The sequence below is a fragment of the Phocoena phocoena genome, chromosome 21 (assembly GCF_963924675.1).
Source record: "Phocoena phocoena chromosome 21, mPhoPho1.1, whole genome shotgun sequence".
Classification (NCBI taxonomy): Eukaryota; Metazoa; Chordata; class Mammalia; order Artiodactyla; family Phocoenidae; genus Phocoena; species Phocoena phocoena.
Window position 1 is genome coordinate 12821574 of NC_089239.1, and position 17729 is coordinate 12839302.

General features: G+C 37.4%; 2 protein-coding genes across 2 annotated transcripts in view; one reads left to right on the forward strand and one right to left on the reverse strand.

Annotated features, from left to right (window-relative positions):
- The first annotated feature begins 2392 nt into the window (after nucleotides 1-2392).
- GTF2E2 (general transcription factor IIE subunit 2) overlaps nucleotides 2393-17729 on the forward strand; it is a 63531-nt gene continuing 48194 nt past the window's right edge. The window contains exon 1 of the mRNA XM_065899969.1: nucleotides 2393-2558. Coding sequence (XP_065756041.1) covers nucleotides 2393-2558 — 166 coding nt within the window. The remainder of the gene's footprint in view (nucleotides 2559-17729) is intronic.
- SMIM18 (small integral membrane protein 18) lies at nucleotides 9110-9406 on the reverse strand. Its single transcript, XM_065900062.1, has one exon. It carries the CDS (start codon nucleotides 9404-9406, stop codon nucleotides 9110-9112), a length of 297 nt encoding a protein of 98 aa, XP_065756134.1.

Consider the following 17729-nt stretch of genomic DNA (forward strand, 5'->3'; position numbering starts at 1 on the left):
GCAACCACAAATCTGTTCTTTATATTTGTGAGTCTGTTTTTGTTTCGTAGATATGTTCATTTGTGTCATATTTTAGATGCCACATACAAGTGATAGCATATGGTATTGGTGTTTCTCTTTCTGACTTCGCTTAGTATGATGATCTCTAGGTCCATCCGTGTTGCTGCAAATGGCATTATTTCATTCTTTTTAATGGTGGAGTAATTATTCAATGCTTATATTTTTAACTTCTAGCATGCTAAGTCATGTTTTATTTATTTAATTTATTTATTTTTGGCTTAATTGGGTCTTTCGTTGCTGCGCGTGGGCTTTTCTCTAGTTGCAGCGAGGGGGTTACTCTTCGTTGTGGTTTGCGGGCTTCTCATTGCGGTGGCTTCTCCTGTTGTGGCTCACGGGCTCTAGGGGCGCGGGCTTCAGTAGTCGTGGTGCACAGGCTCAGTTGCTCCGTGGCATGTGGGATCTTCCTGGACCAGGGATCGAACCTGTGTCCCCTGGATTGGCAGGCGGATTCTTCACCACTGTGCCACCACAGAAGTCCCTATTCATTGCTTTTTAACCGAGGTGCTCAGTGCTTTCATGTTCTCAAATGTAAGCTTATTGAAGGCAAGGATTTATCTTCCAGAACTTTTCATAGGTTGTAGTACAGTGCCTCACAAACAGAAGAAATTTTTTTAATATATTGGTTTTTTAAAATTAATTTATTTTTTAAAATTTTATTTATTTTTGGCTGTGTTGGGTCTTTGTTGCTGTCAGTGGGATTTCTCTAGTTGCCTTGAGCGGGGGCTGCTCTTTGTTGCGGTGCGTGGGCTTCTCATTGCGGTGGCTTCTCTTGTTGTGGAGAATGGGCTCTAGGTGCGCGGGCTTTGGTAGTTGTGGCTCGCGGGCTCTGGAGCACAGGCTCAGTAGTTGTGGTGCTCGGGCTTAGTTGCTCTGTGGCATGTGGGATCTTCCCGGACCAGGGCTTGAACTCGAGTCCCCTGCATTGGCAGGCGGATTCTTAACCACTGCGCCACCAGGGAAGCCCAAACAGAAGACATTTAATAAGGGATTGTAAAGCCATTAACAATGAGGCTAGAGCAATTTAAAGATGTTCTTCTGTTCATTATTCACTTAAATATTTGAGCTACCCCATGCTTGAAGGCTTTCAAAGTATAAGAGTCTTTTTCCTCTGGGACTTTGTTTCCCAACTTACGAACACTAGTCTTAGTAGTATAGAAATCATTTTTGTAGTCAGCTTGTGTACTTCTGAGACTCTCCATGGGGTTCTAGGGAGAGTTCAGACAAGAGAGGAATGTTTTAAAGTACTTGTTGAATGACCTGTGGCTTCCCTGGTTGTACTGAAGTTGCTTAGAATTGTAGAGTTGTTGTTTTTTTTTTTTTTTTCCCGGGATGCGGGCCTCTCACCGCTGCGGCCTCTCTCGTCGCGGAGCACAGGCTCCGGACCGCAGGCTCAGCGGCCATGGCTCACGGGCCTAAGCCGCTCTGCGGCATGTGGGATCCTCCCGGATCGGGGCACGAACCCGTGTCCCCTGCATCGGCAGGTGGACTCTCAACCACCGCGCCACCAGGGAAGCCCAGAATTGTAGAGTTTTAAAACTGGGAAAAAACCCAAAGAAGTCTAGTCCCACCTCCTTCCAAATCAGGAATTTCTGTAGCTATTTCTAACATATGAATCCAGCCTCTTCACTACTTATGAGAGTCCACCAGTTTTAAAATATACCTTTTAATTTATAAGCAATTCTGATGGTTCTCATTTTTTTGCAATGAGCCTAAATTTGTCTCCTAATTTCCACCCAGTAGTCCTGCTGTTGTTTACCTAAAGCAGCATTGTCCAATAGGAATACAGTGTGAGCTGCAAGTGTGAGCCACACATGTAATTTAAAATTTTCTAGTAGCCATAATTTAAAAAAGAAAAAATAAGGGAAATTAATTTAATATTTTACTTAACCCAGTATATCCAAACTATTATCACATTAGCGTAATCAGTCTAAAATATTTCAGTAATTTAAAAGTTCTTTTCGTTGTATTGAGTCTTTTAAATGCGGGTGTATTTTACACTTAGAGTACATCTCAACTCTAGCCCCATTTCAGGCGCTCTCTCAGCACTTCTGCCAGTGGCTGTTTGTTGTATTGGACAGTGTAGTTCTAGAGCTTTAGAGAATAATCCTATTTTTCTTTACTAGTGCCTAACACAGTGCTTGGCATACAACAGGCACTAATTAAAGAATTTTTTGAGTGAATGAGTAAGTGAATAAATACAAGTGCTAGAGAACTAGTAATAAAAGGTAGTTCTGTTTGGGAAATAACTCTTGTTGAGACCTGTGGATTTGGCACATAGATTTGAGTGGCTGGAATCTGTATTAAAGAAACTTATTTTTATCTTTGCAGCATTATGGATCCAAGTCTCTTGAGAGAACGGGAGCTGTTCAAAAAACGAGCTCTTTCCACTCCTATAGTAGAAAAACGTTCTGTATCTTCTGAGTCATCTTCATCATCATCAAAGAAGAAGAAAGCGAAGCTAGAACATGGAGGATCATCAGGCTCTAAACAAAATTCTGGTTAGTAGAATTGACTCTTTTTTTTTTTTTTTTTTTTTTTTTTTTTTTTTTTTTGCGGTATGCGGGCCTCTCACTGTTGTGGCCTCTCCCGTTGCGGAGCACAGGCTCCGGACGCGCAGGCTCAGCGGCCATGGCTCACGGGCCCAGCCGCTCCGCGGCATGTGGGATCTTCCCGGACCGGGGCACGAACCCATGTCCCCTGCATCGGCAGGCGGACTCTCAACCACTGCGCCACCAGGGAAGCCTGATTCTTTAGGACTGTTCAGCTTTTATTTTTTGGGAAACCATTTAGTTCATTTTTCAGTTCATCATTCGTATTGTTTGTTAGGTACTTTGTTAAGTGTAAGGGATGGGATGATGAGAATTTTTTGCTCTTTAGATGTTAATAGTTGTTTTGTAGTTAGAATTTAGGTTATTATCTTTAAGAAGAAAACACACTTCACTGAGGTTTAATCTATATACTGTACCATTCACTCGTTTTAAGGGTATAATTCAAAGATTTTTAGTAAGTTTACAGAGTTGTGCAACAACTATTACTACAATTGAATTTTTGTTCCCCCCTCAGCCTCTGATAATTAGTAATCTACTTCTTTCTCTATATATTTGCCTTTTCTGGACATTTCATATAAATGGAATTGCACAATATGTGTTCTTCAGTATGTGGCTTCTTTTACCTGGCATCTGTTGAGATGATAATGTTCTTCTTCTTCTTTGTTAATATGGTATATTACATTAACGGATTTTCAGATGTTAAACCAACCTTGCATTCTTGGAATAAATCCTACTTGGTCATGGTGTGTAATCCTTTGTTGTGGGATTCAGTTTGCTGACATTTTGTCCAGGATTTATCCATGTTGTAGTATGTATCAGTATTTCATTCCATTTTATTGCTAAAGAGTATTCCATTGTATGATATATACCACAGTTTGTTTATCTGTTCACCAGTTAATGGACATTTGGATTATTTCCACTTTTTGGCTATTAAGAATAGTGCTGCTGGGAACATTCACATACAAGTCTTTGTATGGATGTGTATTTTTTTCCTCTTGGATAGAATTCCACTTAAGAGTGGAATTTCTTGGTCATGTGGTAAATTTATGTTTAATTTTTTAAGAAACTACCAAAATGGCTCTACCGTTTTACATTTTCACCATCAATGTGTGTGGGTTCCATTTTTTTTTTCTTATTCTTGCCAACACTTGTTATTCCGTGTCATTTTGATTGTAGCCATTCTGGTGGGTGTGAGGTGGTATTATTGTGGTTTTAATGTGCAGTACCCTAATGACTAATTATGTTGAACATCATTTCATGTGTTATTGATCATGTGTCTTTTGGTGAAATGTCTATTCAGAATTTTTTGCCCATTTGAAAAAATTGGGTTGTCTTCTTCCTACTGATTTGTAAGAGTTCTTTATATATTCTGGGTACAGTTTCTTGATCCAATATCACAAGTGTTCTTGGTGTCATATTTAAGGAATCTTTGCCTAACCCAAGGTCATAAAAAATTCCTCCTGTGTTTTCTTCTAAGAGTTTTATAGTTTTAGCTCTTAGATTTAGGTCTGTGATATGTTTGAGTTGATTTTTTTATGTAGGGATTAACATAAGGGTGTAAATTCATCTTCTTGTGTGTGGTTATTCGGTTATCCCTGCACCATTTCTTGAAAAAACTTTCTTTTTCCCATTGACTTGCATTGGCATCATTGTTGAATATCAGTTGACTACAAATGAGAGTTTTTTCTGGAATCTAAATTAGGTTCCGTTGACTCATATTTCTGTTCTTATGCCAGTATGATATTCTCTTGATTGCTGTAGCATTCTAGTGACATTTTGAAATTGGGAAGTGTGGAAGTAAGTCCTTCAGTTTTTTCTTTTTTTCAAAGTTGTTTTGGTTTTTCCTGGAGCCTTTGCATTTCCATATAAATTTTAGGATCATCTTGTCAGGTCTCATCTGTAAAAGAGCCAGCTGTGATTTTGATAGGGATTGCATTGAGAATTGCTATCTTAACAATATTAAGTCTTTCAGTCAATTAACATGGCTCTCTTTCCGTTGTTTTAGGTTTCTAATTTCTTTCAGCAATGTTATGTAGTTTTTAATGTATGTCTTGCTTTGTTAAATTCTAAATATTTTATTCTTTTTGATATTGTGAATGAAATTGTTTTCTTAATTTGATATTTGGTTTGTTAATTGCTAGTATATGGAAACAGTAGATTTTTGTACACTGATCTCAAACTCTGCAACCTTGCTGAACTCATTATTTCTAGTTTTTTGTGTGGATTTTTTAGGATTATCTATATGTAAGATTTTGTCATCTGCGAATAAGAACAGTTTTACTTCACCTTGCCAATATGAATGCCTTTTCTTTCTTTTTCTTGACTGTTAATATTGGCTAGTAATAGAAGTAGTGAGTGTGAATATCTGCCGCTTGTTCCTATCTTAGAGGGAAAGCATTCAGTCTTTGACTATTATGTGTGTTAGCTGCAGGGTTTTTGTAGGTGCCCTTTATCAGGAGTTCCCCTCTATTTTTAGTTTGTTGAGAGCTTTTAATATAAATGGGTAGTGGATGTTGTTAAATGCTTTTTCTGCATCTATTGAGGTAATCATGTTTGTTTTTATTTTTTATTAATATTGTATATTACATTAATCTGTTTTCAGATGTTAAACCAACCTTATATTCTTGGAATAAATCCTATTTGGTCATGGTGTGTAATCCTTTTTACTTGTTGTGGGGTTCACTTTGCTGAATAATCTACTTCTGTAATACTTTGTACAGAATTTTTGTATCTGTACTCGTGAGGAATATGGTCTGTAGTTTTCTTCTCTTGTGCTTATTGGGGTATTTCTGGCCTCAAACGATTTGCGAAGTATTTCCTTTTCCTCTGTTTTCTGGAAAAGTTTGTGAAGGTTTGATATAAATTTCTCCTTAAATATTTGATAGAATTCACTAGGGAAGCCATTTGGGCCTGAGCTTTCCTTTGTGGGATGCTCTTGGTTGAAATTTCTTCTTACAGATCTATTCAGATTTTCTATTTCTTCTTGAGTTAATTTGGTAGTTTGTCTTTTTAGGGGTTTGTCCATGTCATAATCTACATTGTCCAAAGTTTTTTAGGGTATTCGCTTTTGATTTCTATAACGTCAATAGTGATATCCCTCCCTTCTTTCATTTCTGATCTTAGGAATTTTTTGTTTGTTTATTTGTTTTTGTTTTGCTTTCTGGTTAGTCCAGTTTAAAGGTTTGTCAATTTTGTTGATCTTTTAAAAAAAACAACTCTTTGTTTCACTGATTTATCTGTTTTTCTGGTTTTTAAAAATTTCATTTATTTCCACTTCAGCATTTATTATTTCCTTCCTTCTGCTTATTTTGGGTTTAGTTTACTCTTAGGCTATTATCTTTTAGACAGCTAGGTCAGTGCAACTTAACTCACAACAGAAATTATTTACCTCCTTCAAAGTGTAGCAGTGAAATCTTTTTTTTTATAAATTTATTTATTTTATTATTTTTGGCTGCACTGGGTCTTAGTTGCTGTGCACGGGCTTGCCATTCTTCGTTACGGTGTGCGAGCTTCTCATTGCGGTGGCTTCTCTTGTTGCGGAGCACAAGCTCTAGGCGTGCGGGCTTCAGTAATTGTGGCTCGTGGGCTCTAGAGCGCAGGCTCAGTAGTTGTGGTGCACAGGTTTAGTTGCTCCATGGCATGTGGGATCTTCCTGGACCAGGGCTCGAACCCGTGTCCCCTGCATTGGCAGGCAGATTCTTAACCACTGCGCCACCAGGGAAGCCCCAGTGTAATCTTTATTGATGTCATCTTGTTAGATGTTCTTCAAGCTGTTGTACTGATGTTAAAGCAGAGCCAGTCTTTCTACCAAAGGAGGTTTATCATTCTTGTTAGCACGTGCATTAGGTTCGATTATCTCTCATTACAATGAAATTTACATGAATTCATAATAAAATTTTACAAATTGTTTTAAACATTAGCAGAGACCTGCTCTTAGACCTGGTCTCTTTGATCTGCTTAAGAATATCTTTGCTCCAAAATCTCAGTGGCTTAAAACAACAAAGGTTTGTTTCTCTTTCATACCACATGTTTATCATGTGTTGGCAGGGGTCTTAGCTCAGTACAGTCACTCAAGGACCCAAGCTGATAGAGTAGCTGATATTTCAAATGTTGTTGGTTTTGTTTCAATGCCCGAGGGAAAGAGAACTCTGGAAGATCTTGCCTGGCAGTTAAATGCTGTGGCCTGGAGGTGATACACATCAATTCCTCTCACAGCTCATTAGCCAGAGCTAGTCACAGGGCTCTACCCAGCCAGTTCCATGTGCTCAGAAAGAGGGGAGCTGGAAATACTGGGTGTAAACACTGAAGACTACCATACCACCCTAGCTCGGGGCACTACCATTGGATTGCCCAGTCAGCTGCTTGTCAGGTGTCCTGGTTTAGCTTCCCTACTGGCCATTCTCACTGTACAAGTCAGTGATTTTTCTAATCATGAATCTGATGATGTCATTCTCTGCTTAAGGCTGATCATTGCTTTTCAGACAAAGCCCACCTTTTCCTGCAGCCTACATGCTGTACTTGATCTTGTCCCCCTTATCTATTGTGCCTGTATCTCATTTTTCTCCTTGTACTCTGTCCTAATGATACTGGCTTGTTGCTACTCTAACATGCTTCACTCTCTTGCCTCCTGGCCTTTGCTCATATTATTTCGTCTTCCTGGAACGTTCTTTCTTACCTCCTTCCCTCTTTCCTTTGGTTAACTCCTATTCCTCTTCTAGGTTTCAGCTTTAAAGTCATTCCCATTTTCCAATTTGTGTTTATTGCTTGGTCTTTGAATTCCCAGAGCACTCCCTGTTTCTGACAAAGCTATTGTGTGCCACTGTAATTGCATGATTACTTGTTTGCCATTGTAACCTAATCCCTCACACATGGAAGCGCTCAGTACCTATTTGTTAAATGGCTAAATAGATTACAGGGTAGGGTAGGGAAAAGGTAGTGTATGTTATCAAAAAATCTAGTTATCAAAGGACCTGTATGCTTCCCATCTATGGCAAGGACCCCAAAGTTTTCCATTTATGAAAATGTGGTTTTAACAAGTGCTCATTGTAGCTCTTGGTTACCAGAATATTTTGTATACCTAAGTTCCACAAGTCCTTTGAAAGTTGGTTATGTTATTTTTTTCTAATGTTAGAAAAAAATATAAAAACATTGTGTGGAAAAGTGATTTCAGACTGGCATGTAGGGCTCTTTAAGTTGAAAATGACAGATACTTATTTTTCACTTCCCATATCAAGTATTTTCTGTTTTGCCATAATTTTCAGTTGCTTCTTAATGTTGATGAGACACATTTAGTTAAGTGCCGTTACTTCCAATTATTTTGTTATTTTGAGTAATGCTATTGTAAACATCTTTGTATCTTCAGTTTTTTCTTTTGAAGTAATTTCTCAGAATAAGTTTCCAGGAGTGACATTTCTGGTCTAAGGGCAGTTATAGTGTAGTGGTTAAAAGCATATTTTGGTTTGCTCATGGGTAGCAGCAAAATAGTGTCAGGGTTATAAAATATAATACTGTACAGCCTTTGGCATTCCAAGAAATAAGATTGCCATATTTCTTAACAGGTGTTAAGTGGTCCTAGCTTTTGACTTGCTCTTGACTTTTTTGGCAGTCTTTTTTTTTTTTTTGGCCACACTGCGCGGCTTTCGGGATCTTAATTCCCGGGCCAGGGATTGAACCCAGGTCCCGGCAGTGAAATCGTCCAGTCCTAACTACTGAACTGTCAGGGAGTTACCTGGCAGTCTTTTTGCATTGGGTGTCTTAGTCCTTGGGAGTGTGAATGCGAGAGACATAATGAAAGAACAAGCTCAAGAAATGCAATTTAGGGGGGTATGCTAGAAAGTTTTAGTTTGAAAACAGCTCATCTTAGACCATGTATTTCTTACTAAACAGTAAGTCAATTTTATGAAAAGTTTATGCAAGTGTCCTTGTGACCTTGCTGAGTATTTTGAGTCTTTTCTTTTTTTTTCACACTAATCCTACATAAAACTTAAATCTTTAAAAATATTTTAGTTGTCTTCAATAAAGTAGAAAGTATTGCTTCTTAGTAAGTAGGGACTTACGTATAAGTGGGAATATTTTACTATAGATTTAGATGAGTATTTTAAGTAGCATTTTAATTACCAAAATATATGAAGGATAGTACTCTGTTTTTTTAGTTCACATGCTTTGTTTAGGTATGTTATTTTGGGATCATTAGCCTTTCTTTTGGTTTCCAGTTTACTTTTTAATGCCTAGTATTGAGTTCTAGGAATCTTTTAACTAGTTTTTGAAGTGTTATTTTAAACAGATTGGTAAATTATTCACATTTGTGAAAGTTTTACAGTATATTTAATGAAATCGATACACACACAAAAAGTGCATATTTAACTTGTTTTTCCCTTCTAGTAGAAATCTTTTAATTATTCGTAGTCGGTTTTGTAATAACGGTTGACCTCAGAAATTTTTCTTTTTTTCTCAGTAATTGACGGCTGTTTTCAGAGCTTTTGTTCATCTTATGTAGAGTACTAGACCACTTCAGTTTCACGTTTTCTGATGTTGTCCATCATACTTCTAAGAGGGTTCGGTTCATTTTTCAAGTCTTTCACAGTTTTGTTTTTTACACAGCAGCAGCAGTCAAGCGCTTCATAAAGGAAAGCCAGCACCACTAAAGATACCACTGTAAATATAAATAAAAGCAGAATGACAAAGCAGGCAGTGTTCCAGTTATCATGGAAGGGGTAAATTTTTTGAACTTGAAAACCAAGGTACTGATAAACAGATGTAGTTGTTTCATTCCAGAGGCTTGAGCTCTGGGAGGCCATTCTTAGAGATTCCACTTCTTATATAGCTCGTTTGAATCTGTAGAAAGGTAGAAAATGAATATATGTAACCAAACTCTACAGATTGGTCAATTCAAGTGTCAGTTTCTAAGATTTGTTAGTAAATTTATATAGGCTGCATGAGTATTCCTTATTTTCTGTCAGAATTAATGTCTGAATGGTATTCTTGAAATTTTTTCGATATCTATGCAGTGTACTATGTAAACGATACTATGTATTTTAAAATTTATTTTTTTATTTTTATTTTTTTGCGGTACGTGGGCCTCTCACTGTTGTGGCCTCTCCCGTTGCAGAGCACAGGCTCTGGACGCGCAGGCTCAGTGGCCATGGCTCATGGGCGCAGCCGCTCTGCGGCATGTGGGATCTTCCCGGACCGGGGCACGAACCCGTGTCCCCTGCATCGGCAGGCGGACTCTCAACCACTGCGACACCAGGGAAGCCCCCATACTATGTATTTTTTAATGTATATCATTTGTTAGACAAATATTTATGATCAAGCTTCATATACAGAAATTAACTGCTAATGGAGGGAGAAAAAAGGCAGCTGAATTGGTTTAAAATTTGATTAAAGCACTGGTCAGAGAGCTGTTATCTACAAAAAAAACTTAGCGTTTTAAAGTTGTGTTCTTCAAACTGTCTGCAGAAGAGCTTTTTCCATTACCCTTGTGGATCCTTCTCACCTTCTTGGTTCAGTGTATTTCTGTCTATTTCCACTCCTTTAAACTTCCAGGACAGGTGATCTGAATCAGGAAATAATGGCTGAGTGAAAAACAGTAGAGAAAGAAAAGCCAAATAATGACAGTTTTCAGAATAAAGATAAAACAGTTTTAGATTAAAGTTGCCTATGAAGAGACCTTAATCTTAGGATTTTTTTTTGATAGTCTTAAATGTTTCATAATACCTAAATAACCTATGGACAGGAATATTAAAAAAAAAAAACAGGCAAATGCAGCATCCCAAAGGTATATATTATTAAATTATTATTCCATCTCACAGAATTAGCCAGTGAGTTAAAGTTTCACTGTTCTTGCATTAAGCTTTGCTCTTGTTGACCTGATACTTGTTGGGCCTTAAGTGGGACTGTAAAGATTGAAGATTTGATAGTATTAAAAATAATAAATGATTTTATTATCTTAATCATTCAAAAATATCTTTTTAAGGGGACTTCCCTGGTGGTCCAGTGGTAAAGAATCCACCTTCCAATGCAGGGGACGCAGGTTCAGTCTCTGGTTGGGGAACTAAGATTCCCTCATGCTGCAGGGCTACTGAGTCTGCGTGCCTCAACTACCGAGCCCACGCGCCTCAACTAGAGAGCCCATGTGCTCTGGAGCCTGCATGCCCAACTAGAGAGAGAAAGCCTGAACACCACAACTAGAGAGAAGCCCACATGCTGCAATGAAGATCCCGCGTGCTGCATCTAAGACCTGACCCAGTAAAAAATAAATAAACAAAAACCCCCAAAATATCTCAAGTTTTTTGAAAAAATTATAAAATACCTCTATATACTAAGAAACTTTTTGAAATGAGAGGAAAAAACCCCATAGTTTCACTTCCCTAATTCAGTGACTGTTGTCAGTTTGTGTGCTTGCTTTTATGAAAGAAATATTTTGTGTGATTTTTTTTGCTACATAGTTGTAAATAGACTTTGATTCTTGTAAACAAATGTTTATTGATTACCTACTGAGTAACAAATCCTTTTTAAAAAAATATTTATTTATTTGGCTGCGCTGGGTCTCAGTTGTAGCATGTGGGATTTTTGTTGGGTACACGGGATCTTTAGTTGTGGCACGCGGGATCTTTAATTGTGGCACGTGGGATCTTTAGTTGTGGCACACGGGATCTTTTAGTTGCGGCATGTGGGCTCTTAGTTGCGGCATGTGGGATCTAGTTCCCTGACCAGGGATTGAACCCAGGCCCCCTGTGTTGGGAGCGTGGAGTCTTAACTGCTGGACCACCAGGGAAGTCCCAACAAATACTTTTCTAACTGCTGGAGATAACTTGTGTGTGAGAGTATGTTTCATTTATAGAAAATTTCAAGGTACTACAGAAGTATGAGTATAATAAACACCCATGTGCTTATAACACAGCTTCATTGATCAATTCTTGGCCAGTCTATATCTCTGCCCACTTCCATTCCATGGATTATTTTGAGGCAAATCCCAGACATCATGCCACTTCATCTAGGAATATTTCAGTATATATTTCTTAAAAGGTGAGGACTCTGTCTTTAAATATAACCACTATATCATTTTCACACCAAAAATGATCAAAAACTGACTTAAAACCCCCCAAATATAACAATATAATTCCTTAGATTTCTGTTTTCTTTATAAATATAATTTTAAAACTTTGGGGTTAATAAACTAATATTTTCTAAGGGTTTTTTTTTCGTTTTTCTTTAAATCTGATTTGCGTGGCAGATCATCTCACTTCTTTGGATGGACTTGGTCTCTTCCTTTTTTCCTTCATATATTTTGAAGGTTAAATTGATGATCTGAGGCCAAAAGTAAAGGCTTAATAATTTCATTTTTTCCTGTTGGATTTAAGAATCCATTTATGGTGCTTGGTCACCTTTCACCTTGAAATGAGGGACAAGAGACTAATGGACAGTAATTGAATTAATTGCTTCTTTTCCTGGGACATACAAAAATGGATTGTCTGGAACACAGGTATTTGAGTAACTTCCCATTACATTACAGTATTTCAAACTATGTCAAGAGACCCAGCCTTTCAAAGTTACTCTTTTTTTTTTTTTTTTTTTTTTGCGGTACGTGAGCCTCTCACTGCTGTGGCTTCTCCCATTGCGGAGCACAGGCTCCGGACACTCAGGCTCAGCAGCCATGGCTCATGGGTCCAGCCGCTCCACGGCATGTGGGATCCTCCCGGACCGGGGCACGAATCCATGTCCCCTGCATCGGCAGGCGGACTCTCAACCACTGTGCCACCAGGGAAGCCCTCAAAGTTACTCTTTTATCTTTTGAATTTTTCTCTTCCAAGCACACCCTTATAGAAAGCAGGCTGCTGCGTTGTACAGCTCTGGGGAGCACTAGTCATGTTTTGTTGTGGGGTGGGTGCCATTCAGGTAGAATACAGTGTAAATTGGGGTTGTGCAGTGTGGAGTCCTGATAGGCTACCCCTCCACCTCTGCGTTGTTGCTGCCTCTGAACTTAACCACCTTTTACACAAATAGTCAAGTAACCTATAGAAACTAACTCAAACGGAGACAAAGGTTAAGTCCTTTTTGATCCAGCCTTGCTGATAGTGTCATGAATGCATGTGCACAGACACACAAATGCCTGAAAAATGTTCAGCTTTGGAACTCCCTTAGGATTTTTAGCACTGCTAAAATGCAGATATTCCTGGGAGGGGTGACAAACATTGTTACAATTATTTTTACTTCAGTGTGAATGAGTTTCAGGTGCTTTTTAAAAAGCAGAGCTAATAGAGGAGAGGAAGAGGAAGAAGATTAGGACCTTGGTGAAAAGGGGGATTGTGCGACTCATGTGGGTAGGTAAAGAACAGGAAGAATTGCTTGAGGGTCTGTCTAATAATTTTACCTTGGCTAACCTAGCCCTCTTCAGCACTGATTAAAGTATTCCTTAGACTTTCTGTTAAGGCCTTTCAGGTTGATTCCTTTTTAAAATTTGGGAATTTCTTTTGAAGATTTCTCTGGCATTAGAACTGACTGCAGGGGAAACAATGGTAGGGGACGGAGGAGAGAGTAGAGTGAGGTAATTTCTACATTATGCCTCTGAAATTAATCCACCCTATTAATTAACATTAATTTAAACTGCTATTTCATTATTGATATCAAAAATATCATTATAGCAATTTAAAATAAAAATTAAAAGCATCACCTATGGGCTTCCCTGGTGGTGCAGTGGTTAAGAATCCGCCTGCCAACGCAGGTGACACGAGTTTGAGCCCTGGTCCGGGAAGATCCCACATGCCGTGGAGCAACTAAGCCCGTGCGCCACAACTACTGAGCCTGCACTCTAGAGCCCGCGTGCCACAACTACTGAAGCCCGTGTGCCTAGAGCCCGTGCTCCACAACAAGAGAAGCCACTGCAGTGAGAAGCCCGCGCACTGCAACAAAGAGTAGCCCCCACTCGCCGCAACTAGAGAAAGCCCGCAGCAACGAAGTCCCAACGCAGCCAAAAATAATAATTATTTAAAAAAATAGCATCACCTATAATCTTATCTCTGTAACATATCAAACTTGTAATTTTTTTCTTTTATCCTAGACATTGGCTGTATAAATCTATAACTCATACCTGGTTGAAATTATACTGAATTTATTACTTTGTATTTTAATTTATTATGAGCAGGCCTTTTTATTTTTATTTATTTTAATATTTATTTCATTTATTGTTATTTTTATTTTTGGCTGTGTCATGTCTTTGTTGTGGCACGTGGGCTTCTCTCTAGTTGTGGTGTTCGGGTTTTCTCTTGTTGAAATGTGCGGGCTCAGTAGTTGTGGCATGCAGGGTTAGTTGCCCTGCGGCATGTGGGATCTTAGTTCCCCAACCAGGGATCAAACCCACATCCCCTGCATTGGAAGGCAGATTCTTTACCACTGGACCACCAGGGAAGTCCCATGAGTAGGCCTTTTTAAATTTATGGTGACTTCTTAAGACTGGGGAGAAATTGTAAAGACTAATAATGTAAGTTACTGTTTCAAAATGAAATTTTAGAATGATTAGAAAGTTGGCTTAAGGAACTTTATATTCTATTTATTTTTGAGGTACAAGTGAACTGCTTAAAAAATTTTCAGGTCCCCTTGCTCCTAAAAAATAGAGCGGGAGGGAGGGAGGGGGAGAGATGGGAAGGGAGAGATAAGGGGAGGCAAGAAGGGGGGCAGGCAGACAGACACACAACTAAATTCACTTACTTTGAAGTTAACTTGTACCCATCAATGAACTGTTCTTCTGGTTAAATTAATGTAGTATACTCACACAGTCGGATGTTAAGCGTGAATGCGGTGACTGTAGTGACATGGAAAGATTTCTAGGATATGTTTTTAAGTAAACAAAATGCAGGAGGAAAAAGGGAAATAATATATATTTTTAGTGCTTGTATCTGCACAAAAATCTTGGGGATATATAGAAATTAATAACAATGATTATTTGTGGGGTTGATTGGAGAGTAGAGTCGGGAGACCGGGATGTGTGTGAGACTTGTCAAGATGTACCTTGTTATATTCCTTTGGTTTTTGAACCATTTGAGTGTATTATTTATTCAAACCCAGAAGTACTTCTTGCCTTTGGTTTTTAATAATCCAGTGTGTTTGGATTACTTCTAAAAAATTAGGATTAGTAAATTGTGACTTCGGTAAGACTGTACTTTATCCACACGCAAATATGCTTATGATAATTATACTTGCGATAGTGACTGGATAGCAGTATGTGCCATTTCCAAGGGTACTTGTAAGTTTTGTTAGGAGCATCTAAGCAGTTTTCAGAAAGAGTATATATACGTATCAGGTTTATGTTGTGAATGATGACAGTGCCATTTGTGAGTGTGTTGATAACTGATGAGCATCTCAAAACATTCACTTTTTGTTAGCTTCTGGGCATATCTGGAAAAAATAAACCCTGTAATATAGATTCATTTTCTACCTTAAATTTAATGTGGTTTATTCTTTCAGAGTACGGTAGAGCTCTAATAATTTTGTGTGTTAAGTATAGGATAAAATCTAAATCTTGCTTTGATGAATTAGACATAATTAGATACATAGAAAGACATTTATCATTAGGATTTTCTTGTATTTTGAGACTATCTTTGAAATTAAAATGTAAATTTATGTGAAGCAAATGCCGTAACATGCCTTACGAAAAGTGAGAGCAAACAGTAAAAAGTAGGAACAGTCTCTTACATATATAATTTTTAGTTATTATTATTTTCCAATATATTCCCATCATCTATTTTTCCTCCCATTTTAAAAGGCCCTAGTGAAATATTTACAAGGATAGGACTTGGAACTGTTCTGGAACCTTGAATTGCCAGATCAGAATAAAATTATGCTTTTGCTCTATTTGTGGAAAAAAGCCTTGAATTGAATTCTCTAGTGCATTTAAGCATATCACTTTGAAATATGATCAATTAATCGTAATAGCCTTTATATATAGAACAACGCACCCAACGCTGGAACTCTCTGGCTTAGGCCATGTCTTTAGTTAGTTTGGCTAAACAGCAATGAGCCTCCATCTGTACTAACTATAGATATATTGCCAGTAAAATGTAGGCTGATTATAATGTTTAAAAAATGTGGGTGGCAGGAGTTTTTGTCTACAATTTACCTGAAATTTGAGTTATGAGTTAACTGTTTTATTTGACAAAGTTATTTTTATTTGATCTGAGACTTTTTTTTTGAGCTCCCGTACTTCGTATAGCAAACAGGAACGTTTTCTAGGCAGTTAACCACATTGTACTGAACCTGGAGAGATCTAATATCTTCTTACAGCAACCTTTGGGCTTTGTAAGGGATACTTTGCTCATGCTAGCAGAACACTGGTTAAGAAACAGAAGGAATAAAAATTATGAAAAAATAAACCTTTAAAATTTAAAATAGATTTACCAGCAAAGAAAAGGACAGAAGTTGGATCTTAGGTCAGTATATATAGGTAATATCCTGGAACTCTAGCATTTACTAAATAATTATTTTTTCATGCTTTAATATTGTAGAATTAGAAATTCGGTCAGCAGTTGAATAATAATTTTTAGTAGGCATGAATGATTGCTGTTAGCTATGAAAGTAATCATATTACCTTGAAAGGTACCCTCCTTCCTCCCATAACCAATTCTTCTTAGAGCATATTTTTATTTTAAAATTTAGTTTATCAAAACGACTTACTGTGTATTTATTTTAAGTTTGGTTTAAGAATAACTTTAATATTATATAGAAATACTGTGATAAATGTATATTTTTGTGGCATATAAAAAATGAAACACTGCTTAAGAAGGTTTTGATTTAATAGCATGATTTGTATGTTATAGTGATAGAGACTTTAAAATTTGACTGTAGGGAATTATTTTAATGAAAATGTATGAAAGTCTAAAGCTCTATAAATGTCTCTTTGGTTACAGTATAATGCAGCCTACGTAATGGTACCTTTATGGTCTTTTTATATAAAAATCACAGTGTGATAATTTATTGGCATTCTCTGCATCTACACTCAAAGTCAAATAAAATTTTGAATTATTTTCTCATATTCCTTAAAATACAGCAAACTTTCTTATAAATAACTGCTTTAAATTTGCACATATAATCAGAAAGCTTTAGTCCTGGATTTGCTTTTAGTCTAGATTTTTCTTTAAGAAAAATCCTTTGTTAAGACAAACCAAACCGCTGAAATGAAATAGCTCGGAGAAAATGAAATTTGCAAGTAACCTCTTAACATCACATGCATATGGCTTACTCTGAGGTCTGGATATAGATTAGGTTCATAGAAAATGTAATGATTTTCTGTTAAGGCACAGATGGTAAGGGTGCTTATCAAATAGCAAAGATAGTCTTCATATTTTCATAATAAAATCCTACCAAACAATGACATGAATACATTTTTTGGGGTCTTTAGTAGGAACAAAGCTTTCTGCTTCGTTTTTATGGTAAAATATTTATATTGTATCATAAGGACATGTATTATTAAATGAAAAGATCGTATAACCTACCTCTTGTCTGAAAGGCTGCAGTTGAAGCGATGGTATCCGTCTGTTTGTAATGCAGTCTAGTGCACAGCCAAGATGGAGCTGTGCTTCTATTGGTTGAACCACAATGCAGCTGACAGTTTCCTCTACGTGCATTTGCATTAAGTCCTGCCACCCTAGGAGTAAATCATTCATAAACTTGAATAGAGCCGTCTGGGTTCTCAACTGTCACCCCTTATTTTGGCCTTATTTTTTTGTCTTTACGCTAAATTTCTGCACAGAAATTTGTGAGTTAGTAACAAATTGATGATTCCATAGTGCTTAGCTGTAGAATTTCAGATCCTTCAGTGATTATTTCAGTGCTAGGGCTAGAAGATAATGTCAAGAGAGGCAGTAACCTGGGAAACAAACAGTCCAGGTTTACCAGCGTGGTGTTTCCTCCATGAAGTGTGCATAAGATCTCATAAATGATATTTGCTTTCTCTCTTTCTAATACTTGTTATTTACGTAAATCTTGCTCTGTGAAAGTGGTTATTTCTATGTGGTGGTTTGATTTAGATGAAATTCTGAGGAAGAAGAAAGGAAATAAGGTTTTTATTTCTATTATTTGGGAGAAGGGTAAGTTTTGGTAGGTACACCACCTGTGTTAAAAAAAAGC